Source organism: Harmonia axyridis, chromosome 1, assembly GCF_914767665.1.
Source record: "Harmonia axyridis chromosome 1, icHarAxyr1.1, whole genome shotgun sequence".
Classification (NCBI taxonomy): Eukaryota; Metazoa; Arthropoda; class Insecta; order Coleoptera; family Coccinellidae; genus Harmonia; species Harmonia axyridis.
In genome coordinates, this window is record NC_059501.1 from 57441821 (window position 1) to 57468978 (window position 27158).

A 27158-nucleotide genomic window follows, 5' to 3' on the forward strand; every position below is an offset into this window, starting at 1 on the left:
TCACTGATAGATTCAGTATTCACTGGAGACTTCTGAAGAATTATAGGAACTGGGTGTATCAAAATTCAGTATCAACATTTTGGGGCCGTATTTTTATGTCAAACTGGGACGTTTTTTGTGTGAAGATATGTCCGCAAAGCTTCGTTAATGATCTATAGTCTTGACCTTTTTTTCATTTCTCTTTCAGATTTTAACATATTAAGATGACATTTCAACCAAAGGAAAATATCAAGGGCTTATATCATCTATCATGTCGAGTGATATTACGATTGCTGGAATTTAAGAGGAAGATATTTTTTTTCAAGAACTATTTCTTATAGATTTCATATTTCGAGGTAACTAAAAAGTAAATACCATACTTCTAAAACCATATTCTAGTAAAGTTGTATTGTATACCAGCATAACCACTTGTATCTATACAGCAATTTTTTAGAATTGTAACCAGACGTTCAGTCCTTGTTGTGATCATTTTTTCGATGCCTATCATGTTTTTCAATTACCAAGGAATTTAATCAAACTTATTTATCCAAAATAATGTGCATTCCATCAATAGACTCTTACGGGTAACCATTTCTTCTTTATACTCGTACATTTGAACAATTCTTCAACGTTTCCAAAGCTCTCAATCTCACGAATACTTTTTGAGGCTTTGAGCGCTATAGTCCCCACTAGTTTGAGCCATGGAAAGTCGGAAATGGTTATATTTACTCACCAGCGAATCTTCAAATTCAATTATGTCCATATGTCCGGCCGTTCATTTAAAAAAACAAGATAACTCTCGATTCTCGAATACTGTTCGTTAATTGAAAAAACGTCACTAGGAGTGCTATGTAAATAAGACCATTCTAAATTTTATTTCACTGTTAATTTCAAGATGATCAATTTGATCGAAATGAAATATTGCATTTAGATGTGAAATGTCATTTTCAAGCTCCAAGCAAAATTTCATGTTGATCGCGTCCCAAGCAGCAGAAAAACTTGACAAACATTCAGGGGATGCCCAGGCTCCCACTGGGTCCTCTCTACCGACGCCACTATATGACGGGTTTTTCTTCAAGAAAAATTTATACACAGATGAGTTTTTTGTATTTATTGTTGAATAATTAATTTATGTTCTGCGTATTCAGGATGAGATGCGAACCATGTAACATGAAAAGTGATTGAAAAAATGAGGAAAGCACTGACTTTATTCGATGACAATCTTCATTCTTGGAGAGATCATAACTGTTAGTCAAATGTGGTCTCCAAAGGTGGAATCGGCGCAAAATGACTAGCGCTTTGATTCTGATGACAAGAAATTTTTCACGAAACTTAGTTTCCTATTTTGAATATACACAAATACCTATAGAATAAATATAGGTACATATAACAGGTCCCGATCAAACCTTATGTCACAGAAATATTGAGTATTTTTTTTCAATATCCTTCTTAAAATTTTTATGGTTTTGATTATGTGAACAGCTTGAAATTGTTTTGACCTATCAATTTGTACAATCTCAACTTCATCGGTTCATCGGCTCCATCAATCGACCTGACTTTGCATGAAGCTTGATGGCATTGTTATTTTACATCCAAATAAAAAATTTATCTCCATCGAATCTTCAGTTTTCAAATTAACAGAAAAACAACAATTCGATCGGACATATTTACGGAACCCCTAGCTGGATTATGTCCATTAACGAACTCAATCGCAGTATTCGAGATCCTAATTTACCCTGAACATTTTTAATATGTCTAGTGTTTGTTCGACAGTTATCTTGTTTAGGGCTAGACGTACAGAATTGCTTATGTCATCAGTGAGTCCAACATAATCCGGAAGACATCGTGAAGAAATAATAGAATGATCTGTTGGGAATAAGAGCACTTAAAAATGATTATTGGAAAGGTTTTGATGAGGATGAAGCAGTGATTTTGTAGTTGGTTTTTGATCCATTAAAATAAATCTGTATGTAGATAACTTAGAACTTTATTCTGTATATACAAATATAAAAATATATCCATTCTTACAAAAATATAACTTTTACACTATAATAACAATCAAGTACGTATTTACAATAGTTTGTTCCTTGATATGCATGATTTACGTAGAATTAATGATTACTAAATGTCGGAAAGAAATCTGAAATTAATTGAAATAGGTAAATCCATTTCAATGTCATGAAAAACAGGTCATAATATTATTTGCTCTTGTGTTTTCAATGTCATTGTTGAGGTTGATTCTGGTTGTAAACAGGAACTCTGTAAAGATCTTCATTGATCCCATAGAAATTTGGTGTGGCAGCACAGTCGACGTTGAACCACCAATCGCAGACGCGAGCTATCTGGTTGAAAACTGTACCATTTGGACATAGAAAACTGAATTGTTGTCCACTTGGCAAGCACCAGTGCCAGACCTATTAAATGAAAAACAATTAAAAAGGATCTACTAAAAATACTACTACAAAATCTATAAAATAATTACTGATATCGTAGAATGCACCCAAAAAGCTGCCAACGGCAAACCTAAATTTCACCGAATTCGATTTTTTCGAATCATGAATAGGAGCATATGGGCACTGCCTTTTAAATTTCATTCTTTAACCGTTTTGGACGGATCTAAGGCTTATTTTGAAAGTAAATTGGCTCGTTCATTCTACTCTTTCGAATAGTAAAAGGTATGAAGGTAGGTCCAACAATATTGTGAAGTGTCGTCAACTTCACTTGAACTGTTTTATGTTGACCATAGCAGAGGACCCAGATGAAACATTCTAGCCGAAAATGTCCGTGGTTTTTTCGTGAAAAAGTAAAGGCAGGTAAATTTTTATTCGAATAAGATTGCGAATTCTTAAGGTGGCAACCCACTCAAGAATTTTAAATGGTGATAAAAGTCATATAAGGCATAATTTTGAAGGTTTTGCAATTCTATCCATGAAAATGCTACAAACTTACAAAAATTCGTTTCGGTTTAAAAATAGATTTCAATGCTTTAGTTTCTGAACAAATTTTAATCAATGAGTCGTAAAAACTGTTGTTTGAAATTAGAAATAATTAATGTTTCTGTTCAAAATTTCCTTCTACATCCTGCAACATTACGAAGTGCACTTCTTGCAGGCCATTCAAAGGCTAATAGTTGGTTTTGACGGGACCGGAAAAGTTGGTATACTAACGTAAACTTTAGATTCAAGGAAACCCAAAAGGTAAAAGTACACACGCATCAAATCAGGAATGCCTGTGCCCAATGAATGTCACCTATCCTGGAGATTAATTTGCCTGGAAAAATTAGATGAACTCGCGATAGAGACATATTGGACAAATGTGAAATTGCTCCATCCTGCTGGAAACTTGTTCTTTGGTAAAAGTCATGATACTTCTGCAGTTCAGACAATATTAACTCATCGAACATAACGCTCTGAACTCATAGTAAGTGCACGCCTCCTTTTATCTTCAAAAAAGTAAGGGCCGATAATTCTTCGCAATGATATTTTAGCCCGTCGGGACTCTTTTGAGAATAAAGGGGTTTCTGATGCTTGAGTTTCGTATTGGTAGCACTCCAATAGAAGCAGCTCTGTTCATTTACGTGGTCGTTGAAGTGAAAATGGCCCCTTGGGGGCTTTAATTCTTTCATCAATTGAATTTAAGAGGAGTGCTGCTTTAAGTATTTGTGCAAAATGCGGTGTAGATATGATCTATGCATATTCAAAGCCACATTTCCACGTTCTCTTTTTCTTTGATTTATCTGGTGTTGAACTGGTCTTCCCAAATTTTACCCATTTCCCAATAAGAATTGCTGTAATCGTAAAAGCAAGCGTTGTAAAATTTGGATACGCACAACGCTCGACCCGCTCCCGAGAAACGCTCAATAGTGACTAAATTCCCGAACCGAACCGATGGACATATCCTACAGTCCTTGTCGAATCAGAGCTTAACATTTATTTAGACTTTCTTTTGAGCCCCTTTAAATCCGACTGGACTTTATGTGAACCATTCATTTCGATTTCATAAGAATGCTATTGTGATCATTTCAAATCATTGGGTTGAACTTACTTGGCATTGAGTTTCAGGGTCACTGTAATATCCAGGGAGCCTCTGGTCACATCTGAAAGACAGTCCTCTTGGAATTTCACTATAAATCGGATAGTCTTGTCCAGGTATATAGCCATCTAGTTGCTGTAGAAAAGAGATTCATTATATTGATAGTACAGTTTACAGAGATATTATACGAAGAACTTCAGAGTAATATGTTCTAATTTTTCAGTGAGGGATTATAATGGACTCTTGGGTATTCATCTACCTTCACAGAGAATTGAAGTGAACTTCATAAGCCTAAAGAGGCTTATGAAGAAGGCTTATTACCGTTTCAGCGATAGATTCAAAAATAAGTAAGCTTCATATTAGGCTAGAGACTATCGAATTATAGGAGATTTTCAATATTATTCATTTTAAAATGTTCGTCATTGCGGAATGTTCCTATTTGAAATTTTTCGAATGAAAAAAAAAGAATTAAATGAATTCTTTACTGAAGAATGAATATATGCATGATATAACTTTCTAAACAAACATTTATTTTTTGATGAATTTTCACATATGTTATACAAAAAGTCTTGTCTATAGTTAAAAATGCGTTTTCACTGAAATCAAAAATTAAGACGTGAAAACGTATTTTGAATTTTTGCATATGGTATAAAAGGGCGGTGAATCAGAGGAACGTTTGAGATTACTTCACTCATCCTGAAAAGTGATGAAATAAAAAAAAAACGCTGGTGGTAAACTTTGGCAGATCAAGAGAATTCCACTTGGTATACACCCCTCTTAAAAATATTTTTCGAGTATCATCTTCGCGATTCAAGTTGTGTCGAGGAATATTTTCAAATTTGATATTTTGATTTTCAGTCTCTACAAGTTTTGAAATGAATTTTTCCAAATGGTCGGATTTGCTGTTTTTTTTTTTTATTATCGTTGCATGTAGCTGTTCGACATTGAGTACGAAGAAAGTTCCTGACATAGGCGAAATAGGCCGATTCAACAGAATCAATCCGAAAATATTATCATGTTTCACGAAATAGTTTCTAGAAAATTCGAAAATAAAGTGTATCTAGTAGTAAAAGCGGTATTTTCCTGGGCCACAACGAGACTCGACTTAACACCTCGGCTAACAAACGTTCGAGTTTCAGAATGCGAGGTAGATATATTATTATTATATGAAATCTCAATCAAATTAATGATTTTTTAAATAAACAACGATTATCGCAAACAATCCTATGAAATCGTTTGCTTGACAATCGAATCGTTTGTCTTTGTTACAAGAGTCCGATAATCATTATTTACCTCGGTTAACTACCTAAGTACCTACTAATATTTAATTCCAAAAATATTTGAAATACAGGGATGACGCTATTTTCAGATGAGCGGGACACCACTAGAGTTGTTAAATGCTACTGAAAATGTCATTTTGGATATGTTGGTGAATCCAAGGAAACAATTCATGGAATATTGCAAAGAAGATATTGATATCTCAGAATATACTAAATGATAATAAAAATAAATTGCATGTTATACAGCAAATTCTTTACCGATTTTTCTTTCAAACTGGAAAAGGGGAAAGGGAAGTAGTAGAAATACATCAGTTTGGCTCAATTACGCAAAATGTTGCAATTTTTTTATACAAATCTACCATCGATTGAATTATAAGCTGAATCAATTGGAGTTTTGGATGAAACTCAGCATTTCTAATGGTCTATGGGTTTTTATCAGATAAATTTCGATAAATATTTGTGTTCCTCACTTTAGTGAGCATATTGTGTATTGTAAAGAAAATGGAATGTTTGATGAAACGCATGATAATTACCTACCTATCGATATCAATTAAATTATATTTTTATTTTATATTTATCTTGCAGGGAACTCCATTGCTTACACAAAATGAAATGATTTCATATTACATTCTCGTTATCTCGAACTTCATTAACTCGAAATCCTCGATAACTCGAATTATTTTCATTACTCTTGGAAAAACCAGTATGAAAAAAATATCCATGCATAACTGGAACTGATTTTACGGATATATTTTACCATTTTCACCTCTATAAGTCGAAAACATACTAAAAATACCTCTATAACTCGAAGTTAATAGTGAACGTGTCGGTGAATCGAGCGCATTTAATGATGCAATTATTGCATTGTAAGGTTTTGTACAGTACAGTTTTTTAAAGACTTAAGGAAATATATTTTTTGTTTAATTCTTTCACGTTTTTACGTTGATCTATTCATATGAAATTTTCTATTCTTCAGTAAATTCATCATATATGTACGATCTACTCCTATTTTAGGGATTAAATATCACTGCTCTTTACCTCCATAACTTGAATGTTCATTTGGTTTACCTCTATATCTTATTACTCATGTAAGTCGAATTTAATCAAGAATGACATGTATAACTCGAACTACGCCTATGTCGAGCTATACCTAGGTAACTCGACGAAAAATCTTGGTCCCGTGGTGTTTCGAGTTAACGAGAGTCTACTGTATATATTCATATTCCATCTCTATTTAGTATTTCCTTGAATGAATAAACCTTCAAGAAAAGAAAATTGAAATCCCAAAAATTTCCACAATGCCAACTGTGGAGTTAGGAAAATCAAAAAAGGTCTCAAAATTATTTTGAAGGACCATAAAGTTAAGTTGATCGAGACAGCAGACATTGTGAAGATATCATATGAACGTGAACATGATATCATTCACGAATATTTGTACGTGCAAATTGGGTGCCACGCGAGCTCACAATTGATCAAAATCAACAATGTGTTAATGATTCTGAGCAGTGTTTGAAGCTGTTCAAGTGTGAATATGTGACAATGGATGAAAAAACATGGCTCCCTCATTTCACTCCGGAGTCCAATCGACAGTCAGCTGAATGGACTGCATACGATGAACCTAATCCAAAGCGGCAAGGCTATGGCATCAGTATTCTGAGATGCGCAAGGTATAATGTTCATTGATTACCTCCAATAGGGCCAGACCATCAACAGCGATTATTATATAGCGTTATTGGATCGTTTGAAGGATAAAATCGTTAAAAAACGGCCTCATTTGAAGAAAAAAAAATTGGATCTGTTTCATTAAGACAATGCGCCGTGTCACAAATCAATGAAAATAATTGCAAAATTGCATGAACTGGGCTTCGAATTGTTTCTGCATCCACCGTATTCGCCAGATCTGGATCCCAGCGACTTTTTCCTGTTCTCAGACCTCAGAAGAATGCTCGCTGGAAAGAAATTTAGCGCCAATGAAGAAGTAATCGCCGAAACTGAGGCCTATTTTGAAGCGAAAGACAAATCGTACACAAAAATGGTATCAAAAAGTTGGAAGATCGCTATAATCGCTGTATCCCCTCGAAGGCAACTATGTTGGATACTAAAATCGAATTTTGCCAAAAAAATGTGTTTTTTCTGTGACGGGAAAAAAATTTGACATTTTATCTCTGTTGACAGGTAACAAAATATGACTTTTCACGAAATTACTTTTTTCCCCGGGAAAAAAGTAAGTACTTTTTTCCCGGATATATATTTATCTACATATAGATAAAGGAATAATAATTATTCGACCACACGGTTAATGGCTTTTGTTGTTGTGCCAGTTCCGAAAAATAAGCCAATAACACTGTCTCCGAGAAATAACTGCATGTATTTTTCATTTTCCATTCCATAAATCTTGAATACGCGGTTTCGTGAATTTTCCACGATTCAACTGGCAATAATTTTCGTGACGCTACTTGTGCTGCTTCTATCAACTCTGGTGGAGTCAAAGAAAACTCGGAATCAGACATTTTTAAACTTTATATTATTCAACAAAATAACTACTAAACAATTTTAACTGAGTTCGCAATTTTTGAAATAAATCACAAAATTAAATTGACAGATATTTGATTACTTTGAAGTTTCCCTTAGCAACGCAGGTCTAATTGCAGCTTACTAGTTTGAAAATTCAAATTTCATATCGATAACATTCTGACTTCAATATATTGTAATAATATGTTCTTTCACTATTAAATTGTCGTTTTTCCTGTCACAGAAAAAAATAGTGTATTATACACGGAAAAATATTAGATTTTTTAACCTCGAGCTAAAATCTAATACTTTTTTCCCTTGTATAATAAATAACTATTATTATGGTAGACCGTGGACTTTTCAATTGGCCTGTTAATCAGTACAAAAATTGATTGTTTGATCACATAGGTGAAGCTTTCCTTCCAAAAAAAATCACATTTTGAAGTTTTAATCTTGAGATTTCATAGACTTACGATGATGATGAAGAGTAAAATTATAGAAGCATGATCATATTGGATTATGATATTTTTTCCTGCAAAGTCCTAGCCTTTAAGATTTTGAAGAATCCTTGATTATTTCATTCGAATTTCGAAATTAATGATCTAGCTTTCGAATTCGTTGTTCAGTATTTATATGTTGATTATTATTTTTAATTTTTAAATACATTGATTCATTTAGCGTTGGAAAAGAAAATGATGAATGAATAGAGAAAATTTATATTCCTTTGTTTATAGATTATACACAAAGCCCACAATTTCCCTACAGCGATTTCCTATTCCACAAATGTGTTAACGCGACTGTGAAAATCGTAACACCGGAAGTGTCAGCGATCTCCGCTGTCCATTATCGCCGTAAGTTAAAAAAAGTCAATGGTACTCGTATTAGGATTTACACATCGCTGATCTCGCAACATTTCGGAATTGCCTATCGGACAAGAGAAGAATTACGACCGTGGAGCCAACACAATAGATGCTGAAGATTTGTCTGGTGATCTGGTTACGAAACGTTGAGACGTCTTCTCGAAATGTAGCAGTTTCCATTGATGCATACCTACGATAATTTGAATTGCGAAGTGTTTCTTGCGTGTCTGAAATCTGATGCGATTAAAGATGTCCCGATTTTCATGGAATACAAGATTAATTGGTAGATACGGAAGATTACACATACATTATTTCGTAAAGTGCATAATTCAAACGTTCAGTTGTGGGTAACAACTGAACGTTTGAATTATGCAGCGTTGTTCATCTTACGATAAGGAAGTGTCCATTGAATGTCTGTATTGAATGGTCTTAGGTATATTCTTGCACCAGTCTCATTCATTACTCATTTATCTTGAGGATTATTCGATGAATTTATTTTTTCTTTTATTTTCAATTGGAAAACTTTTGAATCATCGAAGGATTTTCATCGGTATATTTAGCAGTATCGAATCCAAAAACTAAAAAAGTGAATTGGTCCGTTCAAAGTCTTACAGGCTAAATATTGAGAAATGTTACTTCAAAATATTCAATTCTTGCAAATTTTCGCATTTTTCGCAAAAACATTTTTATGGCTCTTTTTTTTTATTTCTTCCAGAAATTGATCTTACCTAATATCACCAGACCTATAAATTTGATCGACTATTTTGAACATGATTTGGCTTCGAAAATAGTTGAATGTATCGGGTTGTCTACTGAGGGGATTTCAGGATTCCTTTTAGCTAGAATAAAATGAATGTTACACTTTCGTATCGATTTTCGAAAGAATTAATTTGGTGAATCCATTTATTTTTATTGTCAAATGTTCCAAAGTTGTAATACAAACTTTTGTTTTTTTCAATGTAAGCCATAACAATTTCTAAAACAAATAAAATCGCTTCTTTTCCTCTCCGAAAATATATAACACGATATATAATTTTTTTCCGAATTATAAAATCATCAAAAGTTTCAGTTTAACACGGCAAATCAATTAAATGCCTATTTATAATAGGTAATCTGTAAATTTCATACATAATTAAAATATTCAACAGTCACCAAGGTCTCCGGATTCAACTTCGTTAGATTTTTTCCTTTGGTCACATTGAAAAACAAAATGCATGAACAGTCATTGGTTGAACCGAGGGTTGAACCGTTAATTAAGTATGCAATAATTTGTTGGGCTATTGATTCTGATAAGACAGGTTTTATTGATGCAGCAGAGAAAAGCAGGATCTTTTTTGGTCTTACACATCTCACTTCTTGTCATGAGTACTTCAGATAGAGTTTTATCATGGTTTCATCATTATTCGATACTTCACCCAGTATTTTATGTGATTAAACATTAGGCCCATGAGATGTATGAATGTAGTCGTTATATTACCACCTGACTCAAACACAGAAAAGTTGTAGCAGTTCGGATGTAAAGGATGTAAAGTTTATAAACATCTGCCAAGAAACAAGAGACATGAGACATGAGACTATTTCAAACTCTGGTAAAATTTTGAGCTCTTCTAAAATGATTTTTGAAGGAATAACTTTTGTATTCATTGGATGAATATTTCCGATGTTCTTTTCTAGTCATAACAATTTGTTTATTTCGGTTTATTGAATAATAATGTAATATCTATTTCTGGTATTTGCATGCACTCTGTTTTCATTATGAGATGAGGAGGAGCAATTAATTATATATCAATTATTTTAAAAGGGACCTACCCAGAGGTCGAAACAATAAATTTGGATGAATAATAATGAATCGAGTCCCATTGATCCATTCCTGGTATGGTTTTCGTATTATTGTAGGCAAATTTTGCATCAATATTCTTTCCTGGAAGGACTCCGGTTGAGTTTAAAAAAATGAGTTTGAAAAAAAGGATGCTCGTACTGCATCTTTTTGTCGATTGAGTAATCAGGGCAGATTAAGATCTTATCTTTCGTTATAGCGACAAAATGATGATTCATTTGATAAAAGTAAAAATAGATTATTATCCTTTCACTTGTATTTGTTTATCGAATTTTGTATGAATTCAATCTCTATGGGGACAAGAAAACAGGAATGACTCCAAACGCAGAAATTAGTTATTATTACATAGATTTCCGAGAATTTTTGGATTTTTTCTTTATACAGGGTGTCGGGTGATTCACCGCGATGGCTTTTAAGATGTTTATGAAACACTAATTATAATTTTGTTCTGAAAATTTGCATGGTGGAGCTTCAGACAATAATTTTTCTCTCCAAAATATTTTAATATCTCTACAACTTTCGGTTGTACTGGAAACAGATTAAGACTTCCTCATTTCAAATAGCACACACAGTGTATTATTTCATCAATAGATAGCTTTTTATGACAATTCCAGTTATATGCCATACCTTTGGTGAAAACTCAACGGTTCATAAGAGAAATGGGATTATTATGAAAGAAATGGTGGCGATGAGGTCCCAAATTTTTCCGAAAAAACATTTTTTATATTCGAGACTGGAAATACGTAGTATTATAAAAATGTTGGTGTTTTGGAGCAAAAAGGCACAGAAGATGTTCAAGTTAGTAAAATAGTAAATTTTCGGTCCAAACAGTCTTATAATATTACGTAGGTATTCGCAGAATTGAAAATAAAAAAAAGTTTTTTTGAAAAGAAGTTTTTCTGCAGAAATATTCAAAAAAAAATTGGGTCCCTGTTGTCACCATTTCTTTGATAAGAATTCCATTAACCAATAAAATGGTTTTCTGAATTTGCCAGAATATCAGGATGTACATTGGATTGAATGTATTCAATCATAGCAAAACAAAGAATTTCTCCAATTCAATCTGGAAAGTTAGAGCAATTCTACTAAACAGGATGTTGAATCTCAGCTTGTAAAAATTCATATATTTTTTCAATACGGACCCGAATGACCTAATGAAGTGATTCATTCGTTTCGAATATCAATCGAATGTATTGGATGCTTCAAAAGTTCTAAGGAATTGAAAATATTGGTTAATTCATAAGCCATCCTGTATATCGGCTATGGAGTAGATTATATGAGCTTTTCGGAGCTCTAAGTTAGCTCTAACTCAGGTAAACGTATGTACATTTACTAATGAAACACCCTGTATTGTTGTATATAGGAATAATGAAAAATTTGCTGGTTCTACTCTTTTTCATTAGAAAAACAATAATTACTGGCTTCATAATATCAATAAGTTGTTTTTTTACATCCAGAAAAATCACTTTTTTAGTATTGGGTGAACGATGAGGCTTTCTAAGGTCTAGAAGAGTCGAGATCAGAGACGCCGCCAGATATTTTGGCACCCCGGCAAAATAAAATTTCGTCGGCCTGCTTTGCCCTATTTGTCTGAATTTTCTTCGAAGGCGCCTCTGTTATTCCTCTGTCAATTCATCAAAGGACGTTTTGTCCCCCCCCCTATAATTTCGTTGGCTCCCCCAAAAATTTGACATACTAAGACTAAAATAATTGCAAGATTAGCAGAACTATAATTCTGCTTTACTTTGGCCACCTAAAAAAAATCCGGCCCCTCTCTTGGCCACCCTTGTTTTGAGAAGCTGGCGTCGCCACTGCTCACAAAGAACAAAAAATTTAAAATAAAAAAAAATTTTATGATTTCGTTGCGATGATTGTCTAGACCAAATTATTTGCGTGTTCGATACCTATTTATTTGTGGCATGTGTATCCACTGGAGATGTCAAACCAGAAGAAACGTGTTGATCGGTCGATCTCATTTTGTAAAACTGGATATTCATTTGTCAAGTATTTGAGACCATTTTGGAAAATTAACGACGGGTTTCATAAAACATTGATTGACCTAGGCTAGGTTAGTTAGGCCCAATTTGTTGATTGTAATTTGAAATCTATGGAAAGGACAAAAATGAACTGATATTGAACACAGAAATACTTTGTTGGAGCAAATCACCACGGTAAAAGTTTTACGAAACCCACCATTAAGTATCGTAGTTTTGACAGAAGTTTGTTTCGATGAACTTCTTTTCAAATTATTCATACTTCTTCAAATGAATTTAGTTTCCATAATAACGAGCGTTCATTTAAATCCGTGGTCAAGTGTGCTGTGGAGAAATTAGGGTGGATTTTCTGAAATTACAAGTAGCGCTTAGCTTGTACCATATTACTAACATTTGTTTACATACTTCAACTCTGGGAACTATATAGGGTACAGGCTAAGCCCTACTTGTAATCACAGAAAATCCACCCTAATTCCTCCACAGCACTCTTGAGCACGAATTTTCATGAACGCTCTTTATTTACAACATTTTTTCCAGTGACACTTCTCATTATTCTTCATCAGATTAAAAAAAAAAAATTTCCAATTGTGATTGATAAAAAAATTAAAAACTCCGAAATTTCCAACCCCAACTCACACTGAAGACACGATGGACCATAAATCCACAGAATACGGCAACGAACACACTCTTCATTGAAAACATTTTTCAACCCTTTGGCACTTCTGTTTAGACACTAACACCCTGAGTTTTTCTCTCGTGGAACGATGAGGAACGAATGATCACCCATCATTAAAAGCGCGAATTATATACGTGGGAGTAAGATGAAGAAGATTAGGTAAGCTTCTGGCCGATGGTGTGAGATACTGGCGTATTTCACATACTTTCGGTGGTGATCCGGCTATATCTTCACTTTTGCTCTCACGAAGGATCGCCAAAGAAGTTTTACTGCGTCTAATTGGCTTCGATCCCATCTATATTTCGACCTACATCTGGTCCAATTGTTTTAATTGGCGTTTGTTTTGACGTCTGTCGACCTTGCGTTAGTATGCAAATCGAAGATGAGCGACGGCGTGAAGAGATAAGAGAAATTTATGATTGAAATTCGTAATTGGCATTGCAAAAGCACAGCCTCTTCCGGACATTCTCACCTATAAGTGAAGCATTCAAAATAAAATGGATGTTGGATCCGAATGTATTCAAAATAAAGAAATCTAGAATTAGAAATCTTCGAAAAAGAGTAACTAATCACCCCAAGAAGATAATAAAGAGCAAAATACTAGTTGATGATTAAAAAGTAAAATAACTTATTTCCGCTATTTTAATTTTTACTTATTTCCGTTATTTTAATTTTTAATCATCAAGATGAATTTCCGACAAGTAAAGACTGAGACAATCAAACACCAAATACTAGTTGGTTCAACGAAAACTTAACACCTCAATTTTTCGGCTTTGAAATGAAAATGTAGAAATTCTCTCGGACCTGTCAATTTCTGTTTCGAGAAGGAACAACTTTTCCGCTCATCGCACCCTTGTAACAGCAACCCCCTAATGGGGGTGAACACAACCGCTTGATTTCGAATAGGGACGAGGGATGTTGCGAAACCACATTTTAATGATTTTATCGAGTACCATATCATCCTGAAATTTCGCTTCAAAATTTCACCCCCAAAATGAAATGACAGGTAAAATAGTGGAAGAGTACCTACTTATTTTCGAATACCTTCTAAGTGTCTCCGATACGAATAAATATTCTTGAGATGAATTCCGCTGTTATTTCATTATCGATGGATATTTTGAAGCGAAATTGTAGGGTAAGATAGATAGATTTCATATTGATGTACCTAATTCATATCATCACTTTTTCTGTCCGCTAACAACAATGTGCAGAAGTTATAATAATCTAAAGAATGTTGATATATTCTTTCATTATCTCATTGAACCACACGTTGAGGAACTAATCGACATAGATGATACATTGTATATGTATGTTTTTTTATTTTTATTATCCTAAGACAGCATGTTTCCTTATTTTTTATCTGCTTTATCAACGGCGATGTACTATTGTGATAGCTTTTTGTATTATTGCATACACCTGTAATTGGGCCTTAGCCTGTTGGATGTATTTATGAATAAATAAAATTGAGAGTAACTTTCAATAATTCCGTCTTGAATCATAATTTTGCCCCCAAATATCTTGGAGTTAAACTTGATTCTTCTTTGAATTTCAAGGTTCACTTAGAAAATTTGCGTTTGAAATTAAAGTCGAGGAATATCCTCCAAAAATTAGCAGGATCTTCATGGGGTGCTGATGCCAACACTCTTCTTACAGCAGCTTTGGCCTTGGTTTTTTCTGCTGCTGAATACTGTTGTTCTGTTTGGTTTAATAGTGCTCATGTTCATAAAATTGATGCACAGCTTAATGTTTCTATGAGAATTATTAGTGGGACTATTAGATCTACTCCTTTAGTTTGGTTACCGGTGCTATCACATATAGTTCCGCCTCATATTCGTAGACAGGTTGCAGTCAAGAAATCTTGGGATAAATTTCGTTTCTATCCGAACTCATTTCCAATTTTATCCTATTTCCCAGATTTTAGAACTGCTAGATTGAAATCACGCAAACCTTTATGGACTAACACCTTCCTTGAATCCAATGAAAGCGACAAGGAAATTTGGCGTTCGGGATGGACTTCTTCTAACGTTTTCAACAAAAGTCTTATTGTTGATCCCTCAGAAAAAGTTCTAGGTTTCAATCTTCCTAGGAAAATTTGGTGTATTTTGAATAGACTCAGAACTGGTCATGGTCGTTGTAATAGTACCCTCTTCAAATGGCGTTCTATTGATAGCCCACTATGTGAGTGTGGTGTAGAAGAGACCATTGATCACTTGGTGAATGATTGTCAGATTTATAAATTTCATGATGGTTTTCAAGCTATCCATTCAGTTTCAGATTCTTTTTTAGAATGGGTAGTTAACTTCAAATCGATATAATGAAAACTAATATTTAGTACTCCTTTCTGCTTCTTTTTTTTTGTTTTAGGATCCAATTGGAAATTATAGAGTCGCCAACCGAAAAGAGAGGATAAAGGAAATTTTGTTTTGGTTGAAGAGGAAGTCCTTCAATATAAATTATGTCAGCTTATTCTGTAAACGTTTACACAAACCAGTCACTACACCGATACGGGGAGACAGAGTTTTTGCTGAGGTTTTTATCTGTTCTCTTGTATCATACGTTGAAATGTATGATGCCCCGTTACATTTCCTCTGCTAATACTGAGATTCATCGGCACATATGCTTGATTGTTTGAAATTAATATTTTGTATTGCTCTTTCTCAAAAGAATATATATATATATATATGAATAAATAAATAAATAAACTCGATACGATCTTCAAAATTAGTTATCGCAACACCCATCATCCCTATTCAAAATCCCCCGTTAGGGGATCTAAAACAGATGTTCTCACTTCCCTTTCATTTCTGAGGATTTCGATTTTGTAAGAAAATTTTCGCGGCTGACTATCTACTAGGGTGTTCGGCGGCAGATTTGATTTTTTCAAATCCAATAAATCAAATTGTTATCATTTTTAAAAAAATGTTTCTTATGTGAGCGAAGGTGTTGCGCTATACATACCCACTCAGCATTAACATATCTCAGTGAACCTTTGAAAATCAAAAAACTCTGACGTGAAGTAAGGACCTTCTGAGCGCTCGTAATTCACGCACCAATTGCAGCCCTGGAGTCCACATTTCTATATAGGGGTACATATGTGGTTTTCAATAGTGCAATTGCTACAAGAAGGAGCGCAATATCATAAAATTTTGTATACCGCTTGAAATCATTATTACACACATCCACGCAATATTACTGAAATCTTAGGCTTTTTTCGACATTCTGCTAGATGACAATATCAAAACGAAATTTAACAGGAAGTTTGAAATTGTTATATCTGATCTTAACCTGATCAGATCTGTTGTCACGAAAAGATTGGGGAATTTCTATTCCAATTTTGTTCATAAATTTTGATGAAGCGATTACCTTGAAATTAAGTAGAGACTTGAAATTAGTACTTCATACAGGAACTCTCCAAAATATGGTACCAAATTGAATCAGAACATTTTCCTTGGAAAATAAATACAACTATCGTAATATTTCTTTTTTCAAATATCGTTTATTGCTGAATATGAAAAATAAAAAGTCATTTTTATTCATAACTTACACAGTCTTCTCAATTCATCAATTAAAATTGAAAGGATATTTGTGGTTGATAGGTGCTTTCACTCGAAAAAAAAATTATATTTTCAGTTGCCACCAATGGCGTGCAAAAAGAGTATCATAGTCCCTTTGCTTCCCTATTTTTCACGCCACTGGTGAAATCATAAATATCTTACATTTTTCGTATTCCCCATATAATTTTGAGTAGAAAATGTATTCCTGTTTGAATCTGGAAAACTAACCGTTTTCGATATAATTGAGCTTTTATAAATACAAACATTCCAGTAATGAAAAATTTGTTAGGCAAAATTAATTTTACAATTCCAATTAATAGTCCAAATAACAACTGGATATTCAACCTAAAAAAAATAATGACACTTTCACATGCATGCACAAAAACTCCTTTCTTGCACAGGTACTTACATGGTGTTGAAACCCTTCAATGGGTAATCCATTTATTTTGAAAAAAAAATCAGTTGCATGTGAAAAGGTGATTTTTTTTTTAATATCCAGTTGTTCATTTCTGCCGAACAAATTTTTCATCACTATATGTAGTAGGTTTGTATTGAAAAAAGCGCAATTATCTCAAAAACGGTTAGTTTTTCCAGATTCAAACAGATATACATTTTTTACTCAAAATTGAATGAATGCCAAAATGAATAATTTTTCTGATTCTACCATTGCCGTGAAGAATGGGAGAAAGGACCATTATGCTCTTCTTATAGTGTTTATACCTGTAGTTTACAGAATAAACTATATTATTATTATTATTATACGTCACTGGTGGCAAAACTGAAAATGAGACTATTCCTTAGAAATAAAGCCCCTATTGGACAAAAACATTTTTTTTTTCAATTGAGAAATTTTGGAAACTGTGGAAGTTATGAATACAATTTATTTTTAATTTTTCATATCCAATTAAAATATCTCTGAAAACTAACGATATTTTAGAAAAAAAAAATTAGGAAATTGAGAAAATATTTTCTTGGATTCAGGACTTTGGGATGAATTGTACACACTTTTTCAAATGGCGATTTGAAAAAGTGCGTATAATTCCTGAAGCCAAGACAATATTCCCCCAATTGAACTGCAAGTACAAGACTTATTAGATATGGAATATTAGGAAAGTTGTATTTATTTTTCAAGGGGAATGTTTTGTTTTAATTTGCTACCATAGTTTCGAAACACCCTATATAAACACCCAAAACGTCAAATTCGTCCGTTTTGTGGTTTCGGAAATGTTCGGAGAATTTTTCTTTGAACTTCAGGTAACACGATCAACATGGAATTTCAAACGATGCTTAAAATTATTATACCTCAATCAAACCCGTGTAATTATCTAAAAAACAAAATTCTGAACGGTTATATTTACCGAACCCCTAGTCGAATTTTGACTATTTACGAATATAACCGTGATACTGGCGATCTGAACTTATTCTAGAAATGTTCGGTCTAAATCTTTTCTTTATCACCTCATAAGAAGAACCAATATGGCGTTACAAAAAAAAAATTACTATGGTGTCTTTGAAACAATGGAGAACAGAAAATATCTGACGTCACCATTAGAATCTCTATATTGGATAATGACTACAAACCGAATATTGTTATCTCCAGAAGCAAATGAGTTATACAGAAAAAAAGAAAATCTTGATGTTTAGTTTTTTCGAGATATCTCGGGACCCATTGGGATATTTTGGATCTGTTAACAACAACACACTAATCCCTAAATAACGCAACTTTTTTGTAATTTAAGCTACTCTTTATATGTAATTGTTTTCGATATCCCTGTAGTGTCCCTCTAAATAAATAGTTCTAACCCTGTATTTTAAATTTTCTATAGAGGCTGATGCTAAGAGTCCAATGTTGAACTAGACATGCATTCAATAAGCTTCTATTCCAATTTCCGGTATTGTTTGGTGTCAAGAAGCATTATTGTCGATGCACACATCTTCTGAGGTAGGAATAATATTGAATTGAGCAAATGAAACTCTATAAAGAAAGAATTGGGAAATTAGGAAGTGAATGCTTCAAATACTTAGTGGAAAGATCAATCCTAACAATTCACGCCTTTATAATCTACAACTACCAGATCGCACAACCATTCAAGAATGATATCTGCCACATATCTGAATAAATTCATCCATCTTCAATTTATAATGTGAGAAATTATAGTTCTGTAATCTGATTTTCTTATAAAATATTTTCTTATGGTATTTTTCCCAGGAGATGACATAAGGAGATGGATTGCACAAATAATGAGGTGTATGGAATATTTACTAGGACGCAATGACGCCTAAACTTAACAATGAGTTTAGCGCGTTCACCTAAATTTGAATAATTTTGTAGGTCGATTCTGATTTCGGCAGATTATGAGAGGATTTGATGGTACTTGTTCCCGTGAGTATTATTTATGGCTACTTAAATTAGTTATGAAACGAATGTTGTCATTTTTATGATGTGTTAAAGATGTATCTGATATTGGAAGGATGTCGAGCTGTTCCTCCCAAATTATTTATTATGAATCTGTTCACAGGGCGGTTGATGAGAAAGCAAAACTATGTTTTCTTGGAAGAGAAAAATTTACAAAATTACTTTTTCAAATTTTTCCATGAGTGTTGAATGGATGTATAAAAATTGTACTAAAACGCTATAAGATGACATTTAATTAAACATTTCAAAAAGAATATTCATCATACACTAGGAAAATAAAAAATATTCACAGAATTTTTTTATTGTGTGAGTGATAAATGTTCTTGTATTTATTACTTATGGGAAAATTTGAAGAATTAATTTTTGTAGATTTTAGTGTATGGTGTTGGCTTTGTACTCAATTATCTAGATAACGGTGCATTCTATAAAAATACTCATTAGACCTTTTTTTAAGTTGAACTCATTTCATTTCAGAAATGAAATGATTTTTTCGAAAAAAAGACAGTTACCTATTCGAACCAATACATTATTCAGACTTCAAGTCTTAAAAATTAAAAAAAAATTAATGTAATCATAGGTAGAAGAGTCATAAGTAACAAACTATTTTTTCTCCAAACTTTTACAACCCGGTATCTCTAATGCGAAGCTTGTTGGGATATATGTTTTGAAAAACTTTTTTCATGAAAAAGGTTGTTCTATCCGATGCCAAAGTTATTGAACTGAAATACGGACCACCTGGTATATTTATACTCGCGAGAGAGCAAGATTTTACTGTCTGCTACCGACGTACAGAAATATAAACTTCAAAGAATAATATATATGGATTTCAAGTTTCCTAAAATTCTTTGTTATTTTGAAAATTTCTCTCACCACTTCAGAACAGCTATAATCGTCTGCTGTTTCTTTTTTGAATAACTTCAAGAGTGTATTTTGACATATTTTATTGAATAACTCTGACAACCACCTAGCCCCCACATCCTGGTTGGTAGGTACAACAGACTCACCGAGGAAATTTTAGACTTTCCTGAAATATGTGTGGCCTGCCGTCCACAGGCTCTTAGACTATATAGACTATAGAGGATCCTACTTAATTGAGGGATTTCGATGAAATCCATAATCTTGCTCACGAAACATCATGTTATTCATGGAAATTTCAGATTATATGGAATAAATTAACCTAATTTTGTTCGAAGTTTCATAAACCTGAGAAGTTTCGATTACTTTTTTTTTTTTTTTGAAGGGTCTTCGGAAAAACTAATAACTTTAGACTAATTTATTCGAAGAATATTCTGAAAATGAATACATACTCGAAGAACCGAAGTACTGATGACTTTTTGGTAATCATTAAAAACTACTCATCAAATCGAAAAATATTTAGTAATAAATGAGGTTGTTCTACAGAGCCTTCAGCTGCCAAAAACATGTTTTTTTCTGGAAAATAATAAAACATATCAATTTCATAGCAGTCAATGAAGGTATGATTAGACAATTTGCCGGGGTGCCAAAATGCCTGGCGATGACCCTGAGCACCATATCCTTTTCATGAAATTTTCCATGACCATTTCGCAAATTTGCGGCTGTATATCCTCGATAACTTCACGAATTTCATATTTAAATGCTTTCAGGATTTTTCTATTGTAATATACATGGTGTCCCAGGAAGAATGCGACAAACGGATACCATGAATGAAGATCATCATGGAGGACTTGTGACAAAAGGTTTCAATCGCCTGAGTGCCTTCGTTCGGGATATACAGGGTTATGTTCATATCTTGAGTGAAATTTCACAGTTCAATAACTCTTTAACTAATCGATCGAATAATTTCAAATTTTGAAGTTTTGTCACCCTTTACTATCGCCTTCCTTCAATATTTCTGAAATCGAGTAAATCAGATCCGGACTAGGAAAATTTCAGATTTTTCCTATCTTCGTGAATATTGGAGCACCCTGTACGTGAACATTATGATTTTTTTCCGTTTTCGCATTCATAATTCATAATAAAAATTCTAAATCTCTACTTGGCAAGGTCACACAGGGTGAACAATTAACATTCCCTTAAAAGTGAATTTTCCTTTGTTCAATCACTCTTCAACTAATCCACCGAATAACTTCAAATTTTGAAGTTTTGTCACCGTTTACTATTGCCTTCCTTGAAAATTTCTGAAATCGAATAAATCAGATTCGGACTAGGAAAATTTTAGACTTTTTTCATTTTCATGAATATTGTATCCCCCTGTACGTTAATATCATGATTTTTTTTCTCTTTCATAGCCACAAATAATTAAGTCATAATAAAAATTTTAAATCTCTGCTTGGTACTGTCATACAGGCTGATCAATAAACATTTCCTTATGAAAGAAATTTCATAGTTCAAGTTATCTTGAATTTACGAATTACGAATGTCTTCTCTGAATTTTTCTCATATTATTCAAGAAAGCTTTTAATCCTTAAACTGGATAAAGAATAGATCATAAACAGCTAATAAATTGAAAATAATGAATCAAAAACAAAATGAATGAAATATTTTCAGTTCAGCAGGAATAATTCAAAATTGTATCCCTCCACTTCAATACATTTTTGACCACGTTGATATAGGTGTTCCACAGAGTACCACAGATTTCGCTATCATATTAGGTTGGAATTTAATAATATCGCAAACATCAATAATTCTTTGTAGCAGTTGCTTACTTCTGTAAGTCTGTACCGCATAATAAATAATCCAAGGGTGTCAGATAAAGGAATCGAGGAGGCAAAGCCACATTTCCATTTTTCCAATCCATCTTATTTCAAAAGTCTCAGTCATATATTCGCGCACTTTTTTTCGTTAGTGACCATTAGCTCCATCATGTTGCAACCACAATGTTTCCATTGGAATGTTTTCTAACAAACAAAATTATGCTTCGAAAAATTTTCATAAATTTCTCCTATCTACCTATTTTCAAAAATATTAGGGCAAATCAAATGGTTGTTGTAGATACCGCACCAAACATTTATCGAGAATCTAACTTGGGAATTTTTATGAATCAACGATTTTGGATTATCCTAAGCCCATACGTGAAAATTGTTGATTTCATCCCTAGTGAATGGGGAACTGCAAAATTCCGCTCATAAGGGTATGTTAACTGATCATCCTGTATGACGGCGCCAAGTAGGAGATTTAGAATTATGAATTAATTCTTTGTGGTTACGAAAACGAAAAAGTCATGATATCAACCTAAATTGTGATCTAATATTCACGAAAATAGAAAATGTCTAAAATTTTCCTAGTCCTGATCTGATTTATTTGATTTCAGAAAAAGTGAAGGAAGGCGATTGTAAAGAGTGACAAATCTTCAAAAATTGAAATTATTCGTTGGATTAGTTGAAGAGTTATCGAGCTGAAAGAATTTCACTCATTAGGGAAATTTTATTGTCCACCCTGTATGACCGTGCCAAGCAGAGATTTGGAATTTTTAATATGAATCAATTCCTTGTGGTTACGAAAACGGAAAAAAAAAACATAATGTCCACGTACAGGGTGATCCAATATTCACGAGAATAGGAAAAGTTCGAAATTTTCCTAGTCCGGATCTGATTTACTAGATTTCAGAAATATTGAAGGAAGGCGATTGTAAAGGGTGACAAATCTTCAAAATTTGAAATTATTCTGTGGATTAATTAAAGAGATATTGAACTGTGAAATTTCACTCATACCATGATCATCACCCTGTATATCCCAAACGAAGGCACTCAGGCGATTGAAACCCTTTGATACGAGTCCGCCATGATGACCTTCATTCATTCTTCCTGGGACACTCTGTATTGAATTGTATGAAAACATCCATTCGTCCACTATGTAAACAAGTAGTGGAAAAATGGATGTTTTCATACAATTCAACATATTACCATAAGTAAATCCTGAAAAAAATGTGGCAATTTCCGCATCACTTATTAGTTGGTTCTGTCATGGCAAATAGATGCATATTGTACTGTTGAGCCTGATTTATAAACGAAAATCCAGTTCCGGAAGAAAATAAAATCAATGTAATTCATTTTGTTATCTAGAATCTTCTGCAATTCCTTCAAGTGCTCTTAGTCAAGAAGGCAAATCGGCGCTTCAAAAGGCTTTTATGGTAAGTTTCATAAAATTTTATCGAGGTGATTTGCTGGATCAAATCATTTTTGTTTTCAATTTCAATTAATTCTTGACATTTCTATAGATTTCAAACTACAATCAACGAGTTGATCAATCAAATTTTATGGAACTCATCGTAGGTTTTTTGATAGTGAATCACCTTTCACAATTATATTGACCACACCCTCTTTCATTTGCCCATCAAGAAAAACAATACATTTCAAAAATATCCTCTCATCTCATCATCTCAATTGCAATAGTTCAGCTTTCATAACATCCTGATACGCGAAAAATCCAATCAGACACTTCTCGGAGCTCATCGAAAAGATAAGAGTAATCTTCGTTCAAACAATGGAGCAATTGCGGGTCTCGTATAAATCAACTGATACAAAATCATCGGTATGGAAAAAACGCAGAAAAAGTGATAAAACAACAGGTGGGGATCATGTATATTCAACCATGAAGGGCCAGCCAGCGCAGCTTTGTCCCTAATAGCAAAACCTCGCTGACAGCGGAAGTTGAACAGGTGACCATTCGTATATTTGACTTTGGTAAGGATGTGAGTCATATCGACTTTATTTTGTGAGTGGTGTTGTTGGAACAGAGTTTCATCGAGTTCATCTTCTTGAATTTGCGGAATAAATGAACGATTAATATAAGAATGGAGGAGCCCACAGTGACAGTTGACGATTTGCCGTTGAGTTTTGTCGTTAAGTACCTCGGTGAGTTCAAGTGGTTGTTACCAAGGAGATTAAGTATATACAGTGCGAATCAAAATTATGGAACGAATTCATTTTCTGAGAAGAAAAATATATGGCAACAAAATCCTGAAACATATCAATTTTGTTTCACTTTTACCAAATTTTTATGCATTTTTAAGGATTTTTGTTGCACCCTATGCCACCCCCATCAACCCTCTGAATTTTTTGAGTAGGGAGAGTGGGTCATGTGGTACTTTTTTTGCAAGGTCTTCGTATCTCCTTTACAGGCATGCAGAAGTTTTCAAGACAAATTTTTATTCTTTATTTTTTTTAAGTTGTGCATGAACAAAACTGTAATTGTCAACCATCGTCTCAAAATAAATGAGCCATTTTAACGTGCACTGTATATTCCAAATGTGAGGGGAGAAGCGAAATCAATGAAAAACAAATCAGGGGACTAAAAACTGTCATTTGATGACATTTTCATGTAGTGACAGTTGCATTCAATATATTTTTTCGGAACCGTCCGGGAAGTGCTCACTTCCCGGACGCTTTTTCTCTGAGAAAGTAGCATTTCCCGGCCTAGTCCGGAAAGTACGTACTTCCCGGACTAGGCCGGAAAAGAATCATAGAATCCATAGCAACCGAGATAACGGCTGACAGTTCATATGAAATTAGTTGTCAAAAATTTGCATGTTTTTTGTTCGCAATCGCAATAAAATATGGAAAGCAGCAGCGATAGTGTTATTTTACATGGTTGCCGAAAAAATATTGTACGCAACACGCCCGAAAATGGTTTTTTTGGACTCACAGACTTCCAGGACGAGCGTAAGCGTCTATTGGTCCAAAAAAACCCTATTTTCCGGACTTGTTACGTAAATTACTATTTTCTACAACTGCCATGAAAAGTAATCTATTTTTCATAGCTTTCTGTAATTCAAAACAATGTACTGCTCATACTGTAAGAATTATTATTCCTTACGGCACTTTGCCCACACCACTCTTGATGGACCAATGAAATTCACCTTTACTTATATTTCAACTAATAATGGGCTCTTTTTTTAATTTCACAGTTATTAATTCATTGGATTTTATTGATTTACCTTGATTGAGCTTTTGTGAGCATATCATTTTCGAATAATCGAGATATTGTTGAATGAACTAAAAATTTGGAATTTACGAATCAACCCATATTCATATATAAAAGTCAAAAATTCTTCACATAACACAAATTTCAGAAACTGTGAATCAATCGCTGGTAGAATAAATGGTATTATTGTGCCTCTATGAGTTAAGTCACATAAACCTAATAGTTCTAGTACGAATTAATGTTTTTTTATCTGACCAATTGCTCCTTCTATTGAATAATATTTCGATTTGGAATATTTTTCAAGCAAAATGAAATTTTTTTCGAAATTTGTTGACTCATGTTCATATTGTTCGGTATTGTTATTTCGATTATTTTATTAATATTATCATTACAGGATGGGAGCCAGCCAGGGGACTCTGGGGCATGAAACATACAAGAAAACCGGTGGATAACTTGGTGAAAAAAGCTAAAAACTTACCTCAAAATCACATATTACCTCGTGTATCAATTGAAGTAACAAGAGATGGTCTTTCTTATAAGGAAATGTCGAAAAAGCCGAGTGATTCGGAAGCTATATTTTATGGAGTGAATGAAATTTCTTATGGTGTGCAAGATGTAATTTATACCAGGGTGTTTAGTATGATTATCGTCACCGATAAAAAAATGGAGGAAGGTATGAACAAACCATCATTCTATCTTATTGTGTCAAGTTTGTATTTGGAACTGATTTGAAAAGAATGCTTTCATCTATTCATCTGTACAAACAGTATATGAATCGGTGATTTATCGGCTGTATTAATTTATCAGCTCAACTATGTCAGTTATGCTGATCAACCTATCCTAAAATCTATCAGCTCTATTGATCTATTGGTTCTATCTACCTGCAGCACACATTTTTAGCTTTAAGGACCTCATTACTCATTACGGTTATCTACATTCTAAGTAGGTCTTGCTCAGTATTTAGCGCTAAATATGAGTATATTAGACTTAAATAGTTAATATGAAAGTCCACGATTGAAATCATATCTGAAATAGAATTTTCTCACCTCGATAAAGATGATGCCGATTTTATGTTTCGTAGACCTTTTATTTTAAAATTGATTAAGACGCAATTTTTTTTCAGGATTGACATTCATATGCCATAGCTTCGTATGTGAAAATAAGTACCAGGCAAGGCAACTTACTTACGCATTGGCAGCTGCATTTGGCGATTATGCTCAAAAAATGAAAGAATCCAAGAAAATTATGAAGCAAATAAAATTTGCTATTGATTTGAGAACCCCTGAACAGCAAGCTGCAGAAGCTACTGGTGAAGAGGTGGATGAAGAAACCGATGCTTGAAACCAAATATAATAATAATAAAGGATTATTCATTCTTTAGGCATATTTGTATATATATTTTTTTTCATGTTGAAAAGATAGTCATTATAATTTTAGAATATGAATTGTTGTTATTCTGTGAATTCATGTAGTTTTGTCGCTGGTCATGTATAATATAAAGATCAGAAATTGCAGAAATATACTAACTGACAAAGAAACTGCAACAACCAGAAGGAACTGTTCAAATTTTAATTTTTTTTGTTGGTAAAACATAGATAGTATAGTAAGGAGTAAATGATTGAATTTGCAAAAAAAAATCGTGAAGGTTTTTTCCTGTAAACAATTTTCGTTACTCAAATATTATAGTCGTTTTTGGCATGTTTTTTAAATTTTACAACCAACCTGCTGTTCGAGCAGATCCAAAGTCGATGTTTAGTTGTTAAAATGCCTAAAGCACGTCTACGAGGAATTTATCGCCAGCTAAGTAAATTTCAAAAAGGTCGAATTATTGGTTTACGCGAGGCGGGGTTGTCATTTCGAGAAATCGCTAACCCTACGAAAAGAAAACCAACTACTGAGATGTTTTCAAGCGTGGTTTGATAATGCCCAAAATCGAAGAAGGCACAAATGTCTTCAGACTTCAAGTTGTGTAACTGCTTTCTACAAGCACTGTAATGTAATATCGATAATTAAATGATAATAAATGATTTATATAATTCGTGTATATACATTGGTAAGCAAATATCTGCTTTCTGGAGAATTTTGGAGAAATACATTGATATCTTTTGATGTCAA

The 27158-nt window shown here is 33.4% G+C and overlaps 2 protein-coding genes across 2 annotated transcripts; one reads left to right on the forward strand and one right to left on the reverse strand.

Annotated features, from left to right (window-relative positions):
- Positions 1-1992: 1992 nt before the first annotated feature.
- On the reverse strand, positions 1993-13481 carry LOC123670765 (U-scoloptoxin(01)-Cw1a-like). Its single transcript, XM_045604312.1, has 3 exons — positions 13130-13481; positions 4024-4146; positions 1993-2393 (listed from the first exon to the last, which is right to left on the reverse strand). The coding sequence occupies exons 1-3, from the start codon at positions 13193-13195 to the stop codon at positions 2202-2204; spliced, it is 381 nt and encodes a 126-aa protein (XP_045460268.1). The 5' UTR covers positions 13196-13481; the 3' UTR covers positions 1993-2201.
- Positions 13482-23672: 10191 nt separating this feature from the next.
- LOC123689057 lies at positions 23673-26488 on the forward strand. The gene is made up of 3 exons (XM_045627853.1): positions 23673-23974; positions 25438-25716; positions 26167-26488. The coding sequence occupies exons 1-3, from the start codon at positions 23914-23916 to the stop codon at positions 26382-26384; spliced, it is 558 nt and encodes a 185-aa protein (XP_045483809.1). The 5' UTR covers positions 23673-23913; the 3' UTR covers positions 26385-26488.
- The last annotated feature ends 670 nt before the right edge of the window (positions 26489-27158 follow it).